This window comes from Pseudopodoces humilis, chromosome 24 (genome assembly GCF_049639895.1).
Source record: "Pseudopodoces humilis isolate 2021_Gansu_Grassland_sample_001 chromosome 24, ASM4963989v1, whole genome shotgun sequence".
Lineage (NCBI taxonomy): Eukaryota > Metazoa > Chordata > Aves > Passeriformes > Paridae > Pseudopodoces > Pseudopodoces humilis.
Window position 1 is genome coordinate 1,787,273 of NC_142223.1, and position 18,807 is coordinate 1,806,079.

The 18,807-nt window shown below is 57.4% G+C and overlaps 3 protein-coding genes across 4 annotated transcripts; all 3 read right to left on the minus strand.

Annotated features, from left to right (window-relative positions):
* Positions 1 to 8,366: 8,366 nt before the first annotated feature.
* On the minus strand, positions 8,367 to 10,838 carry C1QB (complement C1q B chain). The gene is made up of 3 exons (XM_005528279.3): positions 10,680 to 10,838; positions 9,370 to 9,529; positions 8,367 to 9,066 (listed from the first exon to the last, which is right to left on the minus strand). Exons 1-3 carry the CDS (start codon positions 10,836 to 10,838, stop codon positions 8,498 to 8,500), a joined length of 888 nt encoding a protein of 295 aa, XP_005528336.2. The 3' UTR covers positions 8,367 to 8,497.
* An 854-nt stretch (positions 10,839 to 11,692) lies between these two features.
* Positions 11,693 to 13,758, minus strand: LOC102105689 (complement C1q subcomponent subunit C). 2 transcript variants are annotated; one of them, XM_014257216.2, is made up of 3 exons: positions 13,617 to 13,758; positions 12,825 to 13,020; positions 11,693 to 12,617 (listed from the first exon to the last, which is right to left on the minus strand). In XM_014257216.2, the coding sequence occupies exons 2-3, from the start codon at positions 13,009 to 13,011 to the stop codon at positions 12,064 to 12,066; spliced, it is 741 nt and encodes a 246-aa protein (XP_014112691.2). In that variant the 5' UTR covers positions 13,012 to 13,020; positions 13,617 to 13,758; the 3' UTR covers positions 11,693 to 12,063. The 2 variants fall into 2 exon arrangements, with proteins under 2 accessions (XP_014112691.2, XP_005528337.3); XM_005528280.3 differs by lacking the exon at positions 13,617 to 13,758 and having other exon boundaries at positions 12,825 to 13,029.
* A 976-nt stretch (positions 13,759 to 14,734) lies between these two features.
* C1QA (complement C1q A chain) lies at positions 14,735 to 16,850 on the minus strand. The gene is made up of 3 exons (XM_005528281.3): positions 16,733 to 16,850; positions 15,841 to 16,011; positions 14,735 to 15,714 (listed from the first exon to the last, which is right to left on the minus strand). Exons 1-3 carry the CDS (start codon positions 16,839 to 16,841, stop codon positions 15,146 to 15,148), a joined length of 849 nt encoding a protein of 282 aa, XP_005528338.2. The 5' UTR covers positions 16,842 to 16,850; the 3' UTR covers positions 14,735 to 15,145.
* Positions 16,851 to 18,807: the final 1,957 nt, after the last annotated feature.

The window sequence follows — 18,807 nt, forward strand, 5'->3', positions numbered from 1 at the left end:
GAAGGACCACTCCCTGTGCTGGACCTGCTCCAGGCTGGAAGGAGAGACAAGCTGCCTTGGCTGCAGTAATTAAATCCTTGGCCCAAACGAGAGAGAACATCCCATCCTCCCCACTCCCCACAGAGAGCTGCAGTGTGCAGATCCCTGGTGGCACCAGACAAGAACGTCAGTCATCCCCCAGCTGGGTTAGGCTGGACTTAACTCGCTTGGGCTCTGTCCTTGCTGTGTCTGGGACTAGGCAGGGCTCCTCTGGGTCAGCTGCCCAAAAACTGCCACCACACTGAGCTAACCTTTTGGATCTGCTGTCTGAGCACCTCAGCCTGGCTGCTCTGAGCCTGGGGGAGCAGGGACAGAATCTCTGACGTGGTGTGGACACATCCTTGTGCTCACCAATGCCCAAAAACTGCAGGATGGGCAGGAAACTGCAGGAACCGCAGGAAAAAGAGGTGGCAAAGCCATGGGAGAGGGGACATTTGCCATCGTGCAGCACCAAGAGCTGGGTGTCACTGGAATTTACTGAGTCAGCACCTCCTGCTGGGGAAGGGACGGGTGTTTCCTCCAGAGCAGGATAAAATATCCCTGGCTTGGGAAGAAACTCTGGTTCTGTTAGCTTGGCAGCATTATGAACTCATTGGCTGCCCATGGCCAGGTCACCTCCACCCTCCTGCAGCCCCAGCAGCTCCCAGCTGGTGCAGGAACCTCTGTGAAGCTGAGGAGAAGCTCTGTGGTGAAGTTCTCTGCGCCCAGGGTGACAGGGGGCTCTCCTGCCCGCAGGCACCAGGCTCCGCATCCATGGATGGACGAGCAGCTGGATGTGGATGCTCCCATCCCATCCCTGCGGATCCGGGGGGGCTCAGGACTCTCACAGCCCCCAGCAGCTCTGCCCTCCATCCCCCACAACCCCCTCCATCCCCGGCAGAGCTGAATTCCCCCCTCCTCTGCTCAGCCGTGGCTCTGCCTTTCTTCCTTTTCATGCTTTTCTCCCTCCCTGAATGCGCTTTGCTTGCTTTGGCGGCTCGGGGCAGGGAGAGCCCCTCTCCCCCCTCTCTCCCGGGGATCCCCCCGGCAGATGGGGCCGGGATATGAATGTGCACACACTGAAACCCCTAAGAGGATTTGCTGGTGCCCCTTTCATTGCGAGCCTTTGTGCGGTGGGACGCCCCCCGAGTTCTCCCTCCCGGCTCCTCTCCCTTCCACTCCAGAAGAAAAGAAATCGCCTATAAAAGCCTTGTTTGTGGCACTTTTTTTTTGAGAGGACCATATTGCTGTAGGTGCCGGGGGTCCCGGCGTGGCAGCCTCGCCCCTTTGAGAGCGGCTGATGTGCGGCTCCCTCCTGCGAGGCTCCGAGCGGGCGGCTTAGCCAAGCGCTGGGAAAAAAAAAAATATATAAAAAAAAAGGTTTCAGTTGCATTTCAATGTCCATTGAACCCTGAATCATCCCAGGCGATGGTTTTTCCAGAGGCTCTGCGGACAGACAAAGCCAAGGAGAAGGAGGAGGATGGGAAGATGCTTCGTGTCCAGCAGTGGGTGAAGGACCTGCTGCATCCCCCCCACCCTCAAAATCCCATCCCGGAGAGCTGAACGGGGATTTTCCAATGTTTTTCCAATGACATCTAGCGGTAAAGCCGGGGAAGGAGGAAAACACCGGCTGGGTTTTCCCGAGCACCTCCCGCTGCGGCATTTTTTGCCCTTTGTATGGCAGCAGGCAGCCCCCGGTGAAGAGAGAAGCACAAACAAGCCCGAGATGAGAAAATCAGCCCAGCCTGAAACCTGCCCTGCTCCCCTGGGATCGCATTTCCAGGGAAATGGAGCTCCAGAGCAGCCCGGAGATCCTCTGGGGGTCTGTGCTCCAGAACCTCCCTGTGCAAGCTGCCAGAGCCCAGAGACAGCTCTGGGACACACACGGCAAACTGGGAATATTCCCAGTGCCAGGGATTATTCCCAGTGTCAGGGAGTATTCCCAGTGTCAGGGAGTATTCCCAGTGTCAGGGAGTATTCCCAGTGCCAGGGATTATTCCCAGTGCCAGGGGTTATTCCCAGTTCCAGGGAATATTTCCAGTTCCAGGGATTATTTCCAGTTCCAGGGAATATTCCCAGTGTCAGGGAATACTCCCAGTGCTAGGGAATATTTCCAGTTCCAGGGAATATTCCCAGATCCAGGGAGTATTTCCAGTTCCAGGGAATATTCCCAGTTCCAGGGAGTATTTCCAGTTCCAGGGAATATTTCCAGTTCCAGGAATTATTTCCAGTGCCAGGGAGTATTCCCAGTTCCAGGGGATATTCCCAGTTCCAGGGAATATTCCCAGTTCAGGGAATATTTCCAGTTCCAGGGATTATTTCCAGTGCCAGGGAGTATTCCCAGTTCCAGGGGATATTCCCAGTTCCAGGGATTATTCCCAGTGCCAGGGAATATTTCCAGTGTCAGGGAATATTCCCAGTTCCAGGGACCTGAAATCTAAAACTTTCTGATAAAGTTTTCATAATTTCAGTTACTTTCCCATGAAAGTTCTATAAACATAAATTATTTATCACATTCCTTCTAAGAAACGTCTTTTGATGGACGTTCCTCGTGACCAGTGTGATTGGGAAGGTGATAACTTAATTCTCCAACCCCTGGTCATTGTTGAGAATCTATAAATGATTCTTTATTCAGAGAATAAAGGTTTGTTCTTTCCTGTTCTAACACTGAAAGGTGTTTGTGTGAATCATTTCGTGCCCTTTTAGCGACACCTGGGCTGCTCACTGCTTAACCAAAGTGTGTTAAGGTGTCAGGAGGAGCTTCCAGACCTCACCAGGCACTGGAAAACCCACTCTGGAGAGCTCATTAACGCTCATTAATGCTCATTAATGCCATTTCAGAGCTGTTCCTTAGGGCTCACGGCACACCAGAGCAGCCATGAGCAGAGCAGGAGCATGAACTGCTGCTGGAGGCTGTTCATGGAGCCCAAATCCTCTCTGGCACAGCCTCTCCTGCAGCAGATCTCCGTGGCTTCCCTGCCCAGAGCAGCCAGGACTGGCAGGGGATGGAACAAGCTCTCCCCCAACCCAAACCATTCGCTGATTTGGCACTCAAGGAAGGATCCATCAGGGAGTGAGGAGTTCAGGACAAAGAGAGCAGAACTGGGGGTGCAGGAGGTGGCTTTGGTGGCCCTGCACACAGGAACCTCCATGGATCCTCACGTGCCACGCTGAGCAGCCAGAGGTGCAGCTGAACCCACCCCACTGGGGGTGAACTGGAGGGGGATCTTCAGCTGGAGGATGAAAATTGCAAAAGAAACCCAGGAGAACATTCCCTGTCTCCTGTGACTGACTCCAGCCCCTCTGAGTCTGTACAAAAGGAAAAAAAACAGGGAAAGCCCACCCACCTTTTAGTGCTGGGAGGGAAAAACTGAGTAAAAGCCAGCACACAAACGGCTTTTCAAATGAAATACATTGAATTCAGGCTCACAGAGACCAAAATGGGGTAATAATAAATTACTGATGTGTCTTCCTGGGCTCAGGGTGGCTGAGTGCTCTGCTAGAGGCCCTTGGGGTCAGCAGTGCACAATGTTCAGGCACCTCCAGTGTTCCTGTACTGGGTTTTAAGAGAGGTAAAAGAAAATGAGGGGAAAAGCTGAAGAAATGGAGACAGAACCACACAGAACATGAAGGATCTCATCCTTTGGGGGATGAAGATGTCTAAAGAAGGAGGACAAGCCTCTTGGATAACCTTCAGGTCACCTCTTCTCAGTCATGCTCTCCATCATCCTCTGAGGTCTCAGCCTGGCAAATGCCAGGAGAATTCCCCCTCCATGGCCTTTTGGGACAGTCACTGGTTGCTGCAGCATTTCCCAAACTCTCCTGGCATTAGTTTCTCCTTCAAAAAGTCTTTTCTTTCCTCTCTCTCCCTGCTCAGTGAGGGCACAGGTCTGAGCAAACACCCAGCAGGGGCAGCTGATCCTGGCCTTTCTCCAGGGAGGAGGTGCCCATGTTCTTGCCCCACATCCTGAGGGACCAGGCTCTGGGGACCCCAGGACCCCCCTGGAGCTCTGCAGAGCTCAGGTATCCCAACAGGAGCAGGCTCCAGATCTCACTGGCTGCTGGGGGCTTCCCACTGCTGGTGCCAGTTATAGCCTGGGGGTCTCCAGGAGCCAAAACTCTGCAGAAAGCCATGGTGTTCCCAGAGCCTGACTCTGCCCAGCCCTCATGGACACCCCCAGGCTGCAGGAGTGGATGTGTCACACAGCAGAGGACATCAGCCCATGCAGCCCAAGGCAGGGGTGCATCCCCAAGAGTCACTCAAGGGTGTGCAGGGGTGTCCAGTTCCCTCCTAGGGATGTGCAGGGGTGTCCAGTTCCCTCCCAGGATGTGCAGGGGTGTCCAGTTCCCTCCCAGGATGTGCAGGGGTGTCCAGTTCCCTCCCAGGGATGTGCAGGGGTGTCCAGTTCCCTCCCAGGGATGTGCAGGACTGTCCAGCTCTCTCCCAGGATGTGCAGGACTGTCCAGCTCTCTCCCAGGGATGTGCAGGGGTGTCCAGTTCCCTCCCAGGATGTGCAGGGGTGTCCAGTTCCCTCCCAGGATGTGCAGGGGTGTCCAGTTCCCTCCCAGGATGTGCAGGGGTGTCCAGTTCCCTCCCAGGGATGTGCAGGGGTGTCCAGTTCCCTCCCAGGGATGTGCAGGACTGTCCAGCTCTCTCCCAGGGATGTGCAGGGGTGTCCAGTTCCCTCCCAGGATGTGCAGGGGTGTCCAGTTCCCTCCCAGGATGTGCAGGAGTGTCCAGTTCCCTCCCAGGGATGTGCAGGCCCAGGCCATGCTCCTTCCCGTCCCTCCCGCATCCCTCCCGCATCCTGTCCTGTATCCTGTCCCGCATCCTGTCCCTCATCCCATCCCTCATCTCCTCCCTCATCCCTCCCGCATCCTTCCCTCCTCCTGTCCCGCATCTCCTCCCTCATCTCCTCCCGTATCCTGTCCCACATCCCATCCCTCATCCCTCCCGCGTCCCTCACACATCCTGTCCTGTATCCCGTCCCGCATCCCCTCCTTCATCCTGTCCTGCATCCCATCCTTCATCCTGTCCTGCATCCCATCCTTCATCCCATCCTTCATCCCATCCTTCATCCCATCCTTCATCCCATCCTTCATCCCTCCCGCATCCTGTTCTGTATCCCGTCCCGCATCCTCTCCTTCATCCTGTCCCGCATCCCTCCCTTATCCCATCCCTCATCCCTCCCTCATCCCTCCCTCATCCATCCCGCATCCCTCCCGCCGCTCCGGGTGGATGCGGCTCGGAGCCGGGCGCAGGAGGGCGGGAGGCAGCGGGAAGCGGAGCGGAAGGAGCCGAGCCCCGACGTGCGGGAGGAGATCTGTGCCTGGAGCTGAACCGGGCCCGGCTTCTCACCCCGCACATCCCCATGGAAACCTCGGCCCCGCACCGCGCCCCACCGAGGGTCACCGCGCAGGTCCTGGGGACCGGGGGGGCTGTCCTGGGGACCAGGGGGGCTCCCCGACACCCAGGGGCACCTGCCGAGGCTGCCAAAGCTGAGAGAGCAGGGATTGAGCCCTTCCTCCCACCCCCGCCCGTATCCACCCCTCCCCGCAGCGTTAGGAACCGCCGGCAGCATCCCCAGGGAGCATTGCCGGCAGCATCCCCAGGGAGCATTCCCGGGAATCATCCCCAGGGAGCATTCCCGGGGATCATCCCCACTCAGCATTCCCGGGGATCATCCCCACTCAGCATTCCCGGGGATCATCCCCAGGGAGCATCTCTGCCCCCCGGGATCCAGCCCTAGGACCATCTCTGCCCTCGGATCCAGCCCCGAAAGCACCTCTGCCCCCCTGGTCCAGCCCCGAAAGCATCTCTGCCCCTCGGATCCAGCCCCGAAAGCATCTCTTCCCCCTGGATCCAGCCCTGGGACCATCTCTGCCCCCGGATCCAGCTCCGAGAGCATCTCTGCCCCCGGATCCAGCTCCGAGAGCATCTCTGCCCCCGGATCCAGCTCCGAGAGCATCTCTGCCCCCCGGATCCAGCCCCCAGAGCATCTCTTCCCCCCGGATCCAGCCCTGGGAGCTGGATCCCAGCCCCTCGATGGATCCCGGGGTGCTCGGGGTACCCCACCACGGGGGGGCTGCAGCCGCAGGATCGCCCCCACCCCAGTTCCGTGGTCTTTCCTCTCCTGCTCTCCCCTCCCAGCACGAGTCCCCTGAATGCTCCATTTGAAGCTAATTCCGGCTGAAATCTGGTTTGCTTTCCAACGCTGCTGCTTTAAATTGGAGAGATTGACCTTGTAGCAGGAGGTGACATGCAGATGCACATCAGCAGCCCCGGCAGAGCGGCGGCGGGGGCTGGGGGGGTGCGGAGCCGCCTCGGGGACACGCCAACTATTTTATGAGTAATTTAATATCTGGAACACAGACTTTTCATTCCCAGAGATCTGCTGGGGAAAGAAAGAGCCTTTCTGCAGCCCGGCGAAGGCTGTTCCTCATAAGGAGGCAGAGCAGGAAAAAAATAAAGGGCTGGGATTTAACTCCTCGGTGGCCAAGCAGCGCTGAGCCTGTGCTCCCGGTCCCTGCAGAGGGCCAGGAAAAGCAGGAATTCCCTGCACACCTCTAAGTGGAGACCAGCCAGGCTGTGTCGCTCCTGGCAAAAGAATTGCTCCTTCCCATTCAAATTCAAACGCGAGCCTGGGTGAGGATGGGGGGAACCAACTTGACAGCCCTGAAGTGAGGTTTGGGGTTGGAGCTGATGTCTGAACTCCCTCCCCTGTGCCAGGCTGGTATCAAAGTGCACAGGGGTGTCCCCGGGACCACCCTGCAGGGGAACATTTATTTAAATAAATAAATTAAAAAATAGCACCAGCTTTATGCCTTTATACCTTTTCAAAAATCAGAAATTATTATATCCATTACCTGGAAAGGCAGAAAGCTTCACCTTGGTGTCCTACAACATCCTGGGCCCCTTCCTGCAGAGCTTTTCGCTGCCAGTGCCTGTCCTTTGACATGGGGTTGTTCCATGCCACAAGAAGGACTTTGCATTTGTCTCCATCAAATATCAGTGGGTTTCTGCGAGCTCCTTTTCCAGCCCCCAGGGCTCACAATACTCTCCAGTGTATTTTGGGCATGAAACACCTGCTCTTCTCCTCCACCTTGCCCAGCTCGGTTTTATTTGTGATGCTGCATGAAACACCGTGGGTTTGGTGGCTGCCCAGAGCTCGGGCACCGGGGGAAATTCAGAATGTGACCCCAGGAGCTGCTGAGAGCAGCAGGGCTGGGGACACGGGGGGGCTGCAAGCCACAGATTTTGCTGCAGGAAGGACAAATCTCCCAGGTGGTGAGGAGGAGGAGGAGGAGGAGGAGATATGAACCGGGCTAATCCTGCCCGCTGCCTCCTCCCAGAGCTTGTGGGCACAGCCCCCGGAGCTCAGGTGGGGAGGAGGATGCTGCCACTGCCAGGTGAGCTCTGAGCCAGTCTCCAGTGCCACCTGCCGGCAAATCCTCCTGGCCAGGAGCCTCAGCCACGCTGGGACACCCGAGCAGACAGAGTTGGGGACCCTGGATGCTCCAGCAAACCTGGAGAGCTCGGGGGTGACGCTCCATTAAATCCTGTCCGCATCACACTCACCTCCCCGAGACCTTTTATCATTCTCCTTTCCATCCCCACCCTCTCAAATCCCAGATTCCCATAAAAAGTCCTGAATGCCCCGTGTCCACCCCCACGGGACGGGCTGCAGGGAGTGCAGTGCTGGGTTGTCCCAGCCCAGGGGTGTCCCTGGGCTCCTCAGCTTTAACCCACCCGGAATTCCTGGGTCCACAGCTGTGCTATGGGTAAGGAGCAGGCTGGGAGGGCCTGGCTGTGCCCTGGGATGTGTCGGTTCTGTGCTGGGGTTCTGTGCAGTGGGGGTGTTCTCCACACCAGGCCCACCATGACTTCCAGTTGCTTGGCCCATGTTCACCTGCCCCACCTCGTCACAAGCTCTGACAATCCTCAGTGGGTGTTTCTGTCACCACCACCCCCCAAAAACAGCCTTAAGAGAGGTTGTTGTCCCCAGATGCTGTCAGGACTCTCCAGTACAGCACCATGTCCAGCATCTCCTCACCTACCGCCAGTACTCAGTGGCCTCAATTTTCCCACTATGTCATTGTCCTGCCCCCTGCTAAAGGCTGAGATGCTTCTCCCTGCTTTCCTAACCCTGGGCTGGGACCTTTGGGTGGCTCTGGACAGAGGCCTGGCCTGCAGCAGGAACTGCACCACTTGTCTGGCTCTGCTCAGCAGTAATGAGATGCTAACGAGCCTGGGCTGCACCCACGGCGGGGGGGAGAAGCAGTGCCCTGGTTATGTGAAAGTTATCTGGGAGGAAAAAGGCAAATCCTATCCAGAGAGGGGCCAGCAGTGCGAATTGCTGTCATTTATTGTGCAAGAATGGCAGCAGAGTGCTTCAAGCACTGGGAGCACAGAGTTTCCAGGGGAGTCCTCAGCTCTGCAGGGACTGCAGAGGTCGGCCACAGACACAGCTCCAGTGGGCTAAGCCTCAGGGAAGATGAGGAAGCCAGAGAAGATGCTGTCAGACCCCTCCAGCCCCACCAAGGAGTTCTTCTCCGTTGGTTCCAGCCAGACAGACTCGTTCATGGCCACCTTGAGGACCACACCGCCCGTGGTCACCTGGAAACTGCTCTGCACGAAGTCACAGAAGGTCACCACCCTGTCCCCCCTGCTGGCACCCCGGCCCTTTTTGATGCTGAGGCACAGGTTGGCGCGGGAGGTGACGTGGTAGGTGAAGTAGTAGGTGCCGGGCACGCGGCAGGTGAAGCGGCCGTAGCGGTTCTCGTAGTGCCCGTTCTCGTTGGCGATGATGCGGTCGAAGCGGACGGGGTGATCCCGGCGGGGGTAGGAGCTGAGGCTCCTGGCGGCGGAGAACGCGGATTTGAAGGTGATCCTGTAGTCACCAGGCTCTCCCATGGGACCAGGCATCCCCCTGCTACCTGGTGGGCCCCACATGCCTGGGATGCCACTGGGCCCGACCTTCCCAGGCAGTCCCGGTAGCCCCGGGTCTCCCTTCTCCCCTCTCTCTGCTGCACTCTGCCCCGGGGGTCCTAGGAAAGAGGAGGAAGAGTCGTTCACAGCCACAGACAGGTCACAGACAGGTCCCCGTCTGCCTGCAGAGAGGGAGCACGAGCGAGGAAACCTGTGCTGCCCATCAGGCAGGTGTGACACACCTTGCTGCCATCCCCCTCCTCCCCCAGGTTCCTCGGGGTGCTCCATCATCCCCACCTGACAAAACCTCAAAGAACCGCGGGAAACGGGTTGCTTTCCCAGGACCACACGCCTGGCACTGTCTTTCCCTGCTCTTGGCATTCACAGGACAATATTTTACCCACCTGCAGCCTCTTCCTTACCTTGCTCACCCTTTGGGCCGTTCTCCCCATCCCTGCCATCGCTGCCAGGCTGTCCTGGTAACCCTGGGATGCCTGGGACGGTGCCGTAGGTCTTGCAGCGCGTGGCACTGGCAAGCTGCTCTCCAGCCAGGCAGATCAGCATGGCCCACGTGGTCCACATCTGTGGGAGCACGGAATGGAGTCAGGGGGGCTTTCCTGGGAGGTGGGAGGGCTGGGGAAGGCACTCTGAACTGCTCTGAAAGGTGGTGACTGCAAGCAAGTCTGGGTAATACCATCAGGGAGGGAAAACATCCTACTGCAGAGCCAAATCCACTCTCCTGCTGGCCCTGGAGCAAAGGGCCAGAACCCCGGGGCAAGGCAGGGCTTGTCAGTCTCTTGTCACTCTTAAATCCCCAGTTTATAACTGCCCACAGCTTCAGCCACATGAATATTTGGGACAGGTTATCTCAGAGATCTGATGTCCAACGTGGCCATGCTGCTCCCTTGTGGGAGAAATTCCCCATCTCAGGACCGGGGTGAAATCCTTACCCAACCAGAGCAGCTCCATCATCTGCAAGGGAATGGGCTTTGCCTTCCACCAGCATGTCTGAAGGACAGCACCAGTCCTTGAAGATGGCAATGAGCCCCCAAACCTCCCTCCTCCACCCCACGGGCTCCCCTTGTGTCCTCTGCTCAATCCCAGAGGAGTTTCTGTATCTAACAAGCCTTACTGGGACAGTTATCTGGGCTTCCATCCCTGGGGTCTCACCTTCCTCCCGCCCTCCCTGCCCAGCTCCTTCCCCCGATCCTGGTGTAGGAACATGTGGATAAGCACTGGGCACCTGGGGGCTGTGTCTGGACATCAAAGCACCCCAGCCACAGCTCCCCCACCTCAGGTGGATTTTCCCAGTGCTGAAGCCCTGGTGCCAGCAGGAGAAAAGGTTGGTGAGTTGGATCCTCCAGCCACAGCCGTTCTGATTTGGGTGCAGCAGGAACAAGGACCGACCCACAGGCTCCCAGCCCAGGGCCAGCAGAAGACAAGAACTTCTCAGGGCAGGAGAGCATCCCCAGGGCACCTTTCAGTCCCTGATCACCCTCCTGGAACTCTGCCACCTCTACTTTTACGTTTTCCTTCTTCCAGGTGGAGCAGGAGGGGTCAGGCTCCCATCAGGGACCTCCACCACCCCCAGCCCAGCACCTCCACCCCGTTTCTCTTCTGCCCCAGGCCACAGGGAAGTGCCAGCAGTGCAGGTGCCTGTCACCTTGACAGAGCTGGGTTCCACACGTGCTCCTGCCTGCAGGGGGAACCTTGGGCTCAGTCTTGCTCTTACCTTGAGCTCCTTGTTGATCAGGTGGGGAGATGGAGCAGGACACACCAGCGTCCTGCTCAGAAATGCCCGTGAGGAGAAGCAGAAGTTTTCTGCAAGGGTTCTTGTGAAAGGATCTGGGACACATCCCCTTTTTATCTTTAGCTCCTGTCCTTTTTCCATTTCAGTTTCAGATCCTCCAAGAATGCTGTTGTCAGCTGAGCAGAACAAGCCATCCCCAAACAGCCCCTCCAGCCACAGCTGTGCCCTGCAGGGTCCCTGGGTCCTGCTTGCTGTGGGGAATGCTGTTGGGAGCTCCAGATGAGTTTAGGGTAACCCATCAGAGCTGCAGAAATGTGCAAGCACTCAGCCAGCAGCCCTCAGGCTGCTCCACATGCTTCCAGCTCTGCAGGCCCAGGGGATGCTGCAGGGTCTCAGCATCCATCACCTTGAGTGCCCCTGACTCTCCTGAATGCTGTGCATGGGATGTGATTTTACTTTGTGGGAAAAGCATTTCCAGCCCTGCTTTGGCTGCTGCCTCGTGGAGGTGAAGCACAGGATGTTCAGAGAGGTGACTGTCCGTTCCACCCTGCAATTTGTGACACCAGGAGAAATCCCTGTTGGGCTTTGGGGGGCTCTGCAGCCTCCACAACCATGAGCTCCTTTGGTCTGGCTCAGGAAAGCCAGAGTGCCTTCCCTGCCCCATGCTGGTAGGGACCCCAGGGGTGTCCCAGCCACGGTGTTGGGGTTTTCTTTGCAGTCTGTGCCCCTGTGAAGCTCTGGAGGGAAAGGGAGTATCAGGGCCCTGCTTGGAGGAGTCTTGGTGCCCTCTTGGGCTGTGTGGGGACATGGGAACCATCCCGTCCCTGCAGCAGCCAGGGGTCCCACCCCCTGTGCAGAGCCCAGTGTGGCTGGGGTGGGATGGTCTCTGATGCCAGTGAGGTTTGGGGACATGCTGATGCCACACAGATGTCACCTGCACGTGTGTGCACGCCACAGAGAGGTAGGACACGGAGGAAGCACCACGCTACACCAGGTGCACTGGGGAAGGTTTTATTGACACTTTCCACAGCCAGGTCATGGCAAAGGGGTCGCTGCAGCCTGTGCCAGGACACTTGCCTGAACCTGAGGCAGCCCAGGTGGAGAGAAGACAACCACAGAGAGACCTCTGAGGTAATGTGGGGTTAGCAGGGGGGATACAGGTGGCAGTGCCAGCAGGAGCAGAAGCTCAGCACCATCACTCTGGGTGCAGATGCATCCAGATGTGCCCGTTCCCCCTGTGCCTCCGCCACAGACCGAGGGGCTGGGTGCCCTCCCTGCGGAGAATCTGGGAACGTGGGAGGAGCCCAGCAGCAAACAGCGTGCTCAGAAAGCGTCAGGACGCTGGGGTGGGCTCTGCTGGGCTCCTCTACTCCGGGAAGAGCAGGAACCCGGAGAAGATGCTGTCGGAGTTGGCAATGCCCACCATGCCGTTGTAGTCGTTCACTCCCAGCCACACCTCGTCCGCAGCAGCCAGGCGCAGCAGCGTGCCCCCAGAGCTGACCTGCATGCTGTTGGTCTTGTGGTCGCAGAAGCTGGCCATGCTCCTGTGGTTTTTGTGCAGGATGACGCAGAGGTTGGCTGTGTGCGAGCTGTGGAAGACGAAGTAGTAGACGCCAGGGAGCCTGCAGGTGAACTTGCCCGTGGTGGTGTTGTAGTCGTGGTTGGTGTTGGTGATGACGTGGTTGAAGACCACGGGGACGTTCTTCAGGGGGTACTGGCTGGTCTGCCTGGTCACTGAGAATGCCGACTGCTGCCTCTGCTGGAAGCTGCCTGGCACTCCCGGGGGTCCTTCAGTGCCTGGCGCCCCAGGGGCTCCCATTGCACCAGGGGCCCCAGAGTGGCCGGGCTTGCCTGGAGGACCAGGGGGGCCCGGTTCCCCTTTCATGCCCTTGGGCCCCATCTGTGTAGAAGCTGGGATACCTGTGGGGTGGTGGGGGGGTGAAAGGGAGTCAGTGCCAACGGCAGGATGTGGGGAGAGGCTTCTCTAACCCCTTCACTTGGGCAGGAGAGTGCTGTTACCTCTTCCACCTCATCCACTGAGGATGCTCCTGCAAACCAGCCAAGGACTCAGTGCCCCCCTGCAACAACCCATGTTCTTCCATGTGGTTTCCCTCCTTGCTCACTCACCTGGTTCCCCTTTGGCTCCCTTCAGCCCATCCCGGCCATCCCTGCCTGGTATCCCCGGCATGCCTGGCAGGCCTGGAGCTCCATAGCAGCTGTAAGGGTCTTCTACAGTCACAGCAGAGCCCAGATTCAGGAGGAGGAGGAGGAGGGTGAGGGCCAGGTAGAGCTGCTCCAAGAATCTCTTCTCCATTTTGGTGCTCTGTAACATGTAAAGGCAAAGAAAGTGCTGGAGTGAGGGGTCACAGCAGGGTGGCTTGCATGGAGAAAAGGAGACTGGATGCACCAGGAATGCCTGGAAGCCACAGGTGTGTCCTCAATGTCCCACCTACACACACTGCAGGACAGGGGGGAGGTGGAGATGTGGAGATGGGCCCCAGGCACATCTCCAACCCCAGGAGTTCCAGTCTGAATGGAGCCATGAGGTCTGAGGTACCCGTGGCCAGCCCCAAGCCTCTGAGTCCAGTGTCCCCAAACCTGGAGACGCACACACCACCACAGACCGTCACCCCGTGCTGCCCCGAGGCTGGAGCTCCCTGCACACAGCTGATCTCCCTCCTCCTCCAGCAGCAGCCCGACTGTCCTGGCTCTGTCCATCAGAATCAACCCTTCCATCAGCTGGTGCATCCTGTCTCCATCACACGTACCCGTCCGTGCCTCTGCCTCCTTCCTCTCCTCCTCCTCCTCCTCCTCTCTCATCCACATCCTCCTCTCATTCTCCCCCCATCCCCAACAGTGTGCCGTGCTGCTGGAGCCCTGTTCCCACCCTCCAGACAGGGGTCCTGCAGCACCTCTTACCTCTGGTGGGGACCAGGCCAGGGAACCTGCGCTGCTGGTCCCGCAGGGCGCGCGGTCACTGCCAGCGCAGCGCGGTGGGCGCGGCTCCCTGACACCCTCGTGGAGGAAGTCACAGAGTCAGGAAGGGTAAAGGAGCTTTGGGAACACAGAAGCCCAGCTGTTCACACCCAAATTTCACATCTTCCTGCCTGATGGCTTCTGCTGAGCCAGCACTTTTTTGGCTGTCCAGTGAAACCTGTACTGGTGCCACTGCAACAGGAAGGGCTGAAAGGACAGAGGAGACCCCCCAAGTCACTGCAGGGCATCGTACTCCCCAAACCCCTGATTTCCCTCTCACTTCCCTTCTTTCTGAGCAGAAGGGCAGCTTGGGAGCAGAGCCTGAGGCCAGCTCCAGTGGGCTGGAGATGCCTGTGGCACTGAAGGTCACTGCTTGGCTCTGATGGAAGATGCACCCCTAAATAGGACTGGAAAACATTTCCCTTTGACAGTTTCTGATCTGTACATTTCCCCATGTCCCACCAAGTTCTGCTGGGTGCTGGACCTGGTGGGGCCACAATATCCCTCACTGGGCAGGTGACCCAGGCTCCTCACTGCTCTAGGAACAGGGATATTTGAGTGTGCAGTGTTTGTGGAGCAGCTCCCCTGAGGAGCATCCCATAGCATCTGATGCTTCCTGACCAGCCCAGCCTGCTGTAGCTCCCTTTTGTGAGACCCTTGCAGCTCCACCACCATCACCCCACAACCCCAGCAGTGCCCCAATGTCCCTGTCCCTCCTTGCTGTAATGCCAGAAGACCACAGCTGCCTTTTGCCTTCCTGGGAGAGTTTGGGTGCCACTCTGAGACCATGTGGGTGAGGTGCAGGATCTGCTGCCTGTGTTTCCTCCTGCAGGACAGCTACCTTGGGCTCAGCAGAGAAGGACACACATAGCCCTGTCCCAGGTGTTTCCTATTCCTCCCTGGAAGTGTCAGCTCTGACTGGACACTCCATTCCCTCCTGTCCTGCCTTTGCAGCACCAGGGATGAGCTGGAATCGCTTCTCTCCCTGGGCAGCTTGGGAAGAGATCCAGGATATTGATGGTTTGGGGAAGATGCATGAGTAGAAAAGAAAACCCAAGGAGTAGTGGTAGAAAAAGCATTTATTTATTCTCATGGGGAGGTGATGACAGGATGTGTCCCAGTGCCAGGAAGGCTTTTGCAGTGGTTAGTGGAGCAGAAGCAGTGGCAGGCAGTGATTTCCCACTCAGCACCAAAGAGCCACAGCTGGTGACAACTGGGAGTGGAGCTTGAGTGCCCAGGAGGAGAAAGGGATGAGACCCACAGTGTCCAGGACAGCGTGGTCAGGCTCAGCATGGAGGTGAGTGCTGCAGTGGTGACCCACAGCTCGGCCAGTTGTGACATTGGTGGAAGCACAGAACACTTCTGGATGCTCAATTTGGAACCATCCCCATGTGCTGTGGCACTGAAGAATCCCACACACCCAGAGGGGAACGGCCAGGCAGGCACACACCCCATGACACTGTGGGAGTCCCTCAGGCCACCGCTGGGGACACCAGGAACCCACTGAAGACGCTGTCGACCTCGGAGCCGCTGTAAATGGAGCTGCCCCGGGCAGGGTTGGTGTTCAGGGACACCTGGTCACCCAGGGCCAGGCTGAGCACGCTGCTGCCCGAGTTCACCTGCAGGATGCCGTGGCTGTTGTTGTCACAGAAGCTGGCGACACCCAGCCCGTTCTTGGTGATGCTCAGACACAGGTCCCCGCTGGACACCACCTGGAAGGCGAAGTAGTAGAGGCCGGGAACGCGGCAGGTGAACTTCCCGGTCTGGGGGCTGTAGGAGTTCTCCTCGTTGGTGATGATCCTGTCAAACACCACCGTGGTGCCTGTGCGCGGCGGGGACAGCCTGGAGGCGGAGAAGGCAGGACGAGGGTGCTCCAAAGCATCGGCAGCGATCCCTTTCGGCCCCGCCGGCCCTGGCATCCCACTCATCCCCGGAGGGCCGGGCACGCCAGGTGGGCCACGCACGCCTGGAGCACCAGGAAGCCCTGGATCTCCTGCATCCCCTTTGGGTCCCCTGATGCTCATGGTCAGCGCTGCTCTCCCTGGGGAGAAGTGAGAGGAGGAGTTCATGCACTTCTGGCGTCTCCCGAGCTGCTCCCACAGCTTGGGATGCTCCTACCAAGAGGCTCCCAGGCCTCCTGCACCCAACATCCTCAGCTTCCTCTTACCTGGCTCTCCCACGTCACCCTTCTGCCCTGGCCTCCCATCACGGCCAGGGACTCCAGGGGTGCCATTCTTGCCATCTGGTGCCTTACACACTCCGTCCTCCAGCAGGGCCATGCCCAGCACTGCTGCCAGGGTGCTGGCTGCCAGCAAGAATCCAGGCTGCATCCTGCCTCCTACAGAACAGGGATAAATTTGGGATGGAGGCAAACACACAGCTGAGCCTTGATCACAGATACGCAGGTGACCTCATCAGATGCATCCACAGATCTCTGCAATTGTCCAGCATGGATAACCAGACACCACGTGCAGTGGTGGGAATAAATTCTTAGAAGGGTTTTGAGGCTGCGTGTTCTGAAATCACTGATGTCACTGAAAATCTCTAGCATGCCCATGGCAGAGCTCTGGGATTGAAAAGCCCAGGACATGGAGCATGGCACAAACTCTTTCCTCCACATCCTGGGCATCCTCAGATGCCTGTAGAGGATGTTTATTCTGGTTTGGAGGGAAAAGCACTGCTGTGTGGGGCAGTGGTCCCATGGGACAGAGAGCACAAGGGAGGGAAGGATGCAAAGACACACGAGAGTGATAAACAGGAAAGGGAAAACCAGCAAATGGGATCCAAACCTCCAACATGCAGAGCTGGGAGAGAGGACACAGACCTATCCCAAAACCTGAGGTTCTCAGCCTGGGACAAGTCTGCAGAGCCCAGTGATGTCCACAATCACACAGAGCAAGGTCAGATTCCTGCAGATTCCTCTTCCCCCCACATCCTCTTCTCCCTGTTTTTCTACTTTGAACCCTTGTGGAGGGTGAAGAATGAAGGAGGACAGGGAGCAGGGACTGGAAGGTGGTGGCAGAAGAGGAGAATGTCCCCAGCTGCTTGTGGTGACTTACCTTGGTGCAGGTGCAGGACAGAGCAGTGTGAGCAGCAGCTCCGTTTGCTGGAAGCTCTTCTCTGGGAGTAGGGAGGAAGAGGAGAGGGGTGGGAAGGATGAACTTGCATGCACTGTGGTTTGCCTGGTTGGAGAAAGGATGTGCTGAGTTTCACTTTCTCTCTAAGAGAAAGAAGCTTGTTCCCCTTTCCATGCTTGACTCTGGCTTTACTGGAAACAGCGTGGTCAGGGAGAGGGCAGCACCACTGGGTGCCCAGCCTGACCCAGTAGCAGGGGCTGGTGGTGACTGGGCACAAAGCAACATGACTGGAGAATGCCCCAAGGCTGCTGAGATGGCACGAGGGGACATAGGGATGGGAATATCAGGTGTCTCAGCCACCCAAGGGATGTTTTGGCAGCGCAGGGATCACCCTTGGAGGCTCTGGGTGATGGGCAGAGTGTCTGTCACTCATGGTGCTGCTGGGTGCTGTCCCCTCTGGGGTCACTGCACTTGGATGGAGCAGGATCCAGTAAAGGGATCATCCATGCCTGTGTGGCTCAGCTGGGCCTTGAGTATTTGGGCTGGATATCAGGGGAAAGTTCTTTCCCCAGAGGGTGCTGGCACTGCCCAGGCTCCCAAGGGAATGGTCCCAAGGCTGCCAGAGCTCCAGGAGTGTTTAGACAATGCTCTGAGGCACAGGATGGGATTGTTGGGGTGTCTGTGCACGGCCAGGAGTGGGGCTGATAATCCCTGGGGGTTTCTTCCAGCTCAGGATCGTTTGTGGTCCAATGATCTCCTTCCTGCTGCCTTCACTTCAGTTCTTTGGGGACCTGGTGTTTGGTGTAGAGTGGGAAAAGATGAGGGTGTCTGGCACTGATGATGCTCTCAGTCCCCTCTGGGTAGGGACTTGCACCAGCCAGATCTGGGCAACCCCAGGAGCTGTGTGTGGCCTCGAGATCTGCCAAGTGAAACACCAGCACCTCCTGTCACTGAGTGCAGGGAATGAATCCAGGGGTGCACAGTCAGCTCTGCTAAAAAAGAGCCCCAAAATGCCACCAGTCCCAAACCCCATCACGTCAGGGATGGGAGGTGCCACAGTGACCCCAGCAGGTGAATATCCCTGGGACCCTGGGGACCACCTGGGACCCTGGGGACCACCCAGGCCACCCCATGGGGGACACAATGGGCAGTGAGGAGGGGCCTTCTCATCCAAATCCCCATGAGTGTCCTTCCAGGAGTCCTGTGGCAGGACCTGAAGCTGGGGCTCAGGGGAGGATATCCAAGGAAAGAGGGTGGTAAGCAGACCTGGAACTAGGGTGACTCCAAAATCAATGGGAGTTGACAAACACCACTATCCCCTCCACCTTTTGCTTCCTGCATTCCTAAGGGAGGTGTCGCATAATTTCCAAAATAGCTGAAAAAGGCAGTGACCAAAACTCAGTCCAGAGACCTTTGCCAGCAAAGATCTGTCACTGAGTTGGTCTTTAATTCATTGACTAAATGTCCACTTAATGCAATATATTACACATTTTTAATCAAAATGTCACCCCATAATAAATCCGATGCCCAGAAGAAATGTGATTTTATTTTATCAGCAGAGTTCCCCTATCAACCCGACCTGTAACCGTGTCTAGACAAGATGACAGGTGAGTTTGAAAGGACCTTCATTCTGCCAAACGGTGTTTCTGGACAGTAATTGTATTCCTGTCCTATTGCCCTCTCTTAATATACAGCCCAAATTAGACCACTCCATCATTTCATCCAGCATTGATTGATGGCTGTGTCCTCATGCTCTGTGTCCTTTGTCTTCTGCTGTCCCCTTAACCCCAATTTAAATGCTGAATTACAGGGGCCAGCTGTGGGTTTCCAGCATCCCCTGGAAGCTGATGTTCCTCCGGGTGTTCCCTCCCCCAGGTCCTTGAGATTCCTGAAGTGTTTAGCTCACTAAACACTCGACTTTCAGAGATGCTGTGGTCAAGCCAAGCCTTCCTCTCCCATCCTTTGAGCATCTCCTCCTCCTCTGGATCTGCAGCTGAGACATCCCAGACTGGTTTGGGTTGGAAGGGACCTTAAAGCTCATCTTGTTCCACCCCCTG

Excerpts from the sequence above, each read along its gene's own strand:
- C1QB (XM_005528279.3), bottom strand. The coding sequence starts at position 10,838 with ATGGAAAAAGGACAGGAGCTAAAGATAAAAAGGGGATGTGTCCCAGAT. Across the intron at positions 9,530-10,679 it reads TGATCAACAAGGAGCTCAAG|ATGTGGACCACGTGGGCCAT; the intron begins GTAAGAGCAAGA and ends GTGCTCCCACAG. Across the intron at positions 9,067-9,369 it reads CGGCCCAAAGGGTGAGCAAG|GACCCCCGGGGCAGAGTGCA; the intron begins GTAAGGAAGAGG and ends CCTCTTTCCTAG.
- LOC102105689 (XM_005528280.3), bottom strand. The coding sequence starts at position 13,029 with ATGTTACAGAGCACCAAAATGGAGAAGAGATTCTTGGAGCAGCTCTAC. Across the intron at positions 12,618-12,824 it reads GGGAGCCAAAGGGGAACCAG|GTATCCCAGCTTCTACACAG; the intron begins GTGAGTGAGCAA and ends ACCACCCCACAG.
- C1QA (XM_005528281.3), bottom strand. The coding sequence starts at position 16,841 with ATGCAAGTTCATCCTTCCCACCCCTCTCCTCTTCCTCCCTACTCCCAG. Across the intron at positions 16,012-16,732 it reads TGTCCTGCACCTGCACCAAG|GAGGCAGGATGCAGCCTGGA; the intron begins GTAAGTCACCAC and ends CCTGTTCTGTAG. Across the intron at positions 15,715-15,840 it reads GGGTGACGTGGGAGAGCCAG|GGAGAGCAGCGCTGACCATG; the intron begins GTAAGAGGAAGC and ends ACTTCTCCCCAG.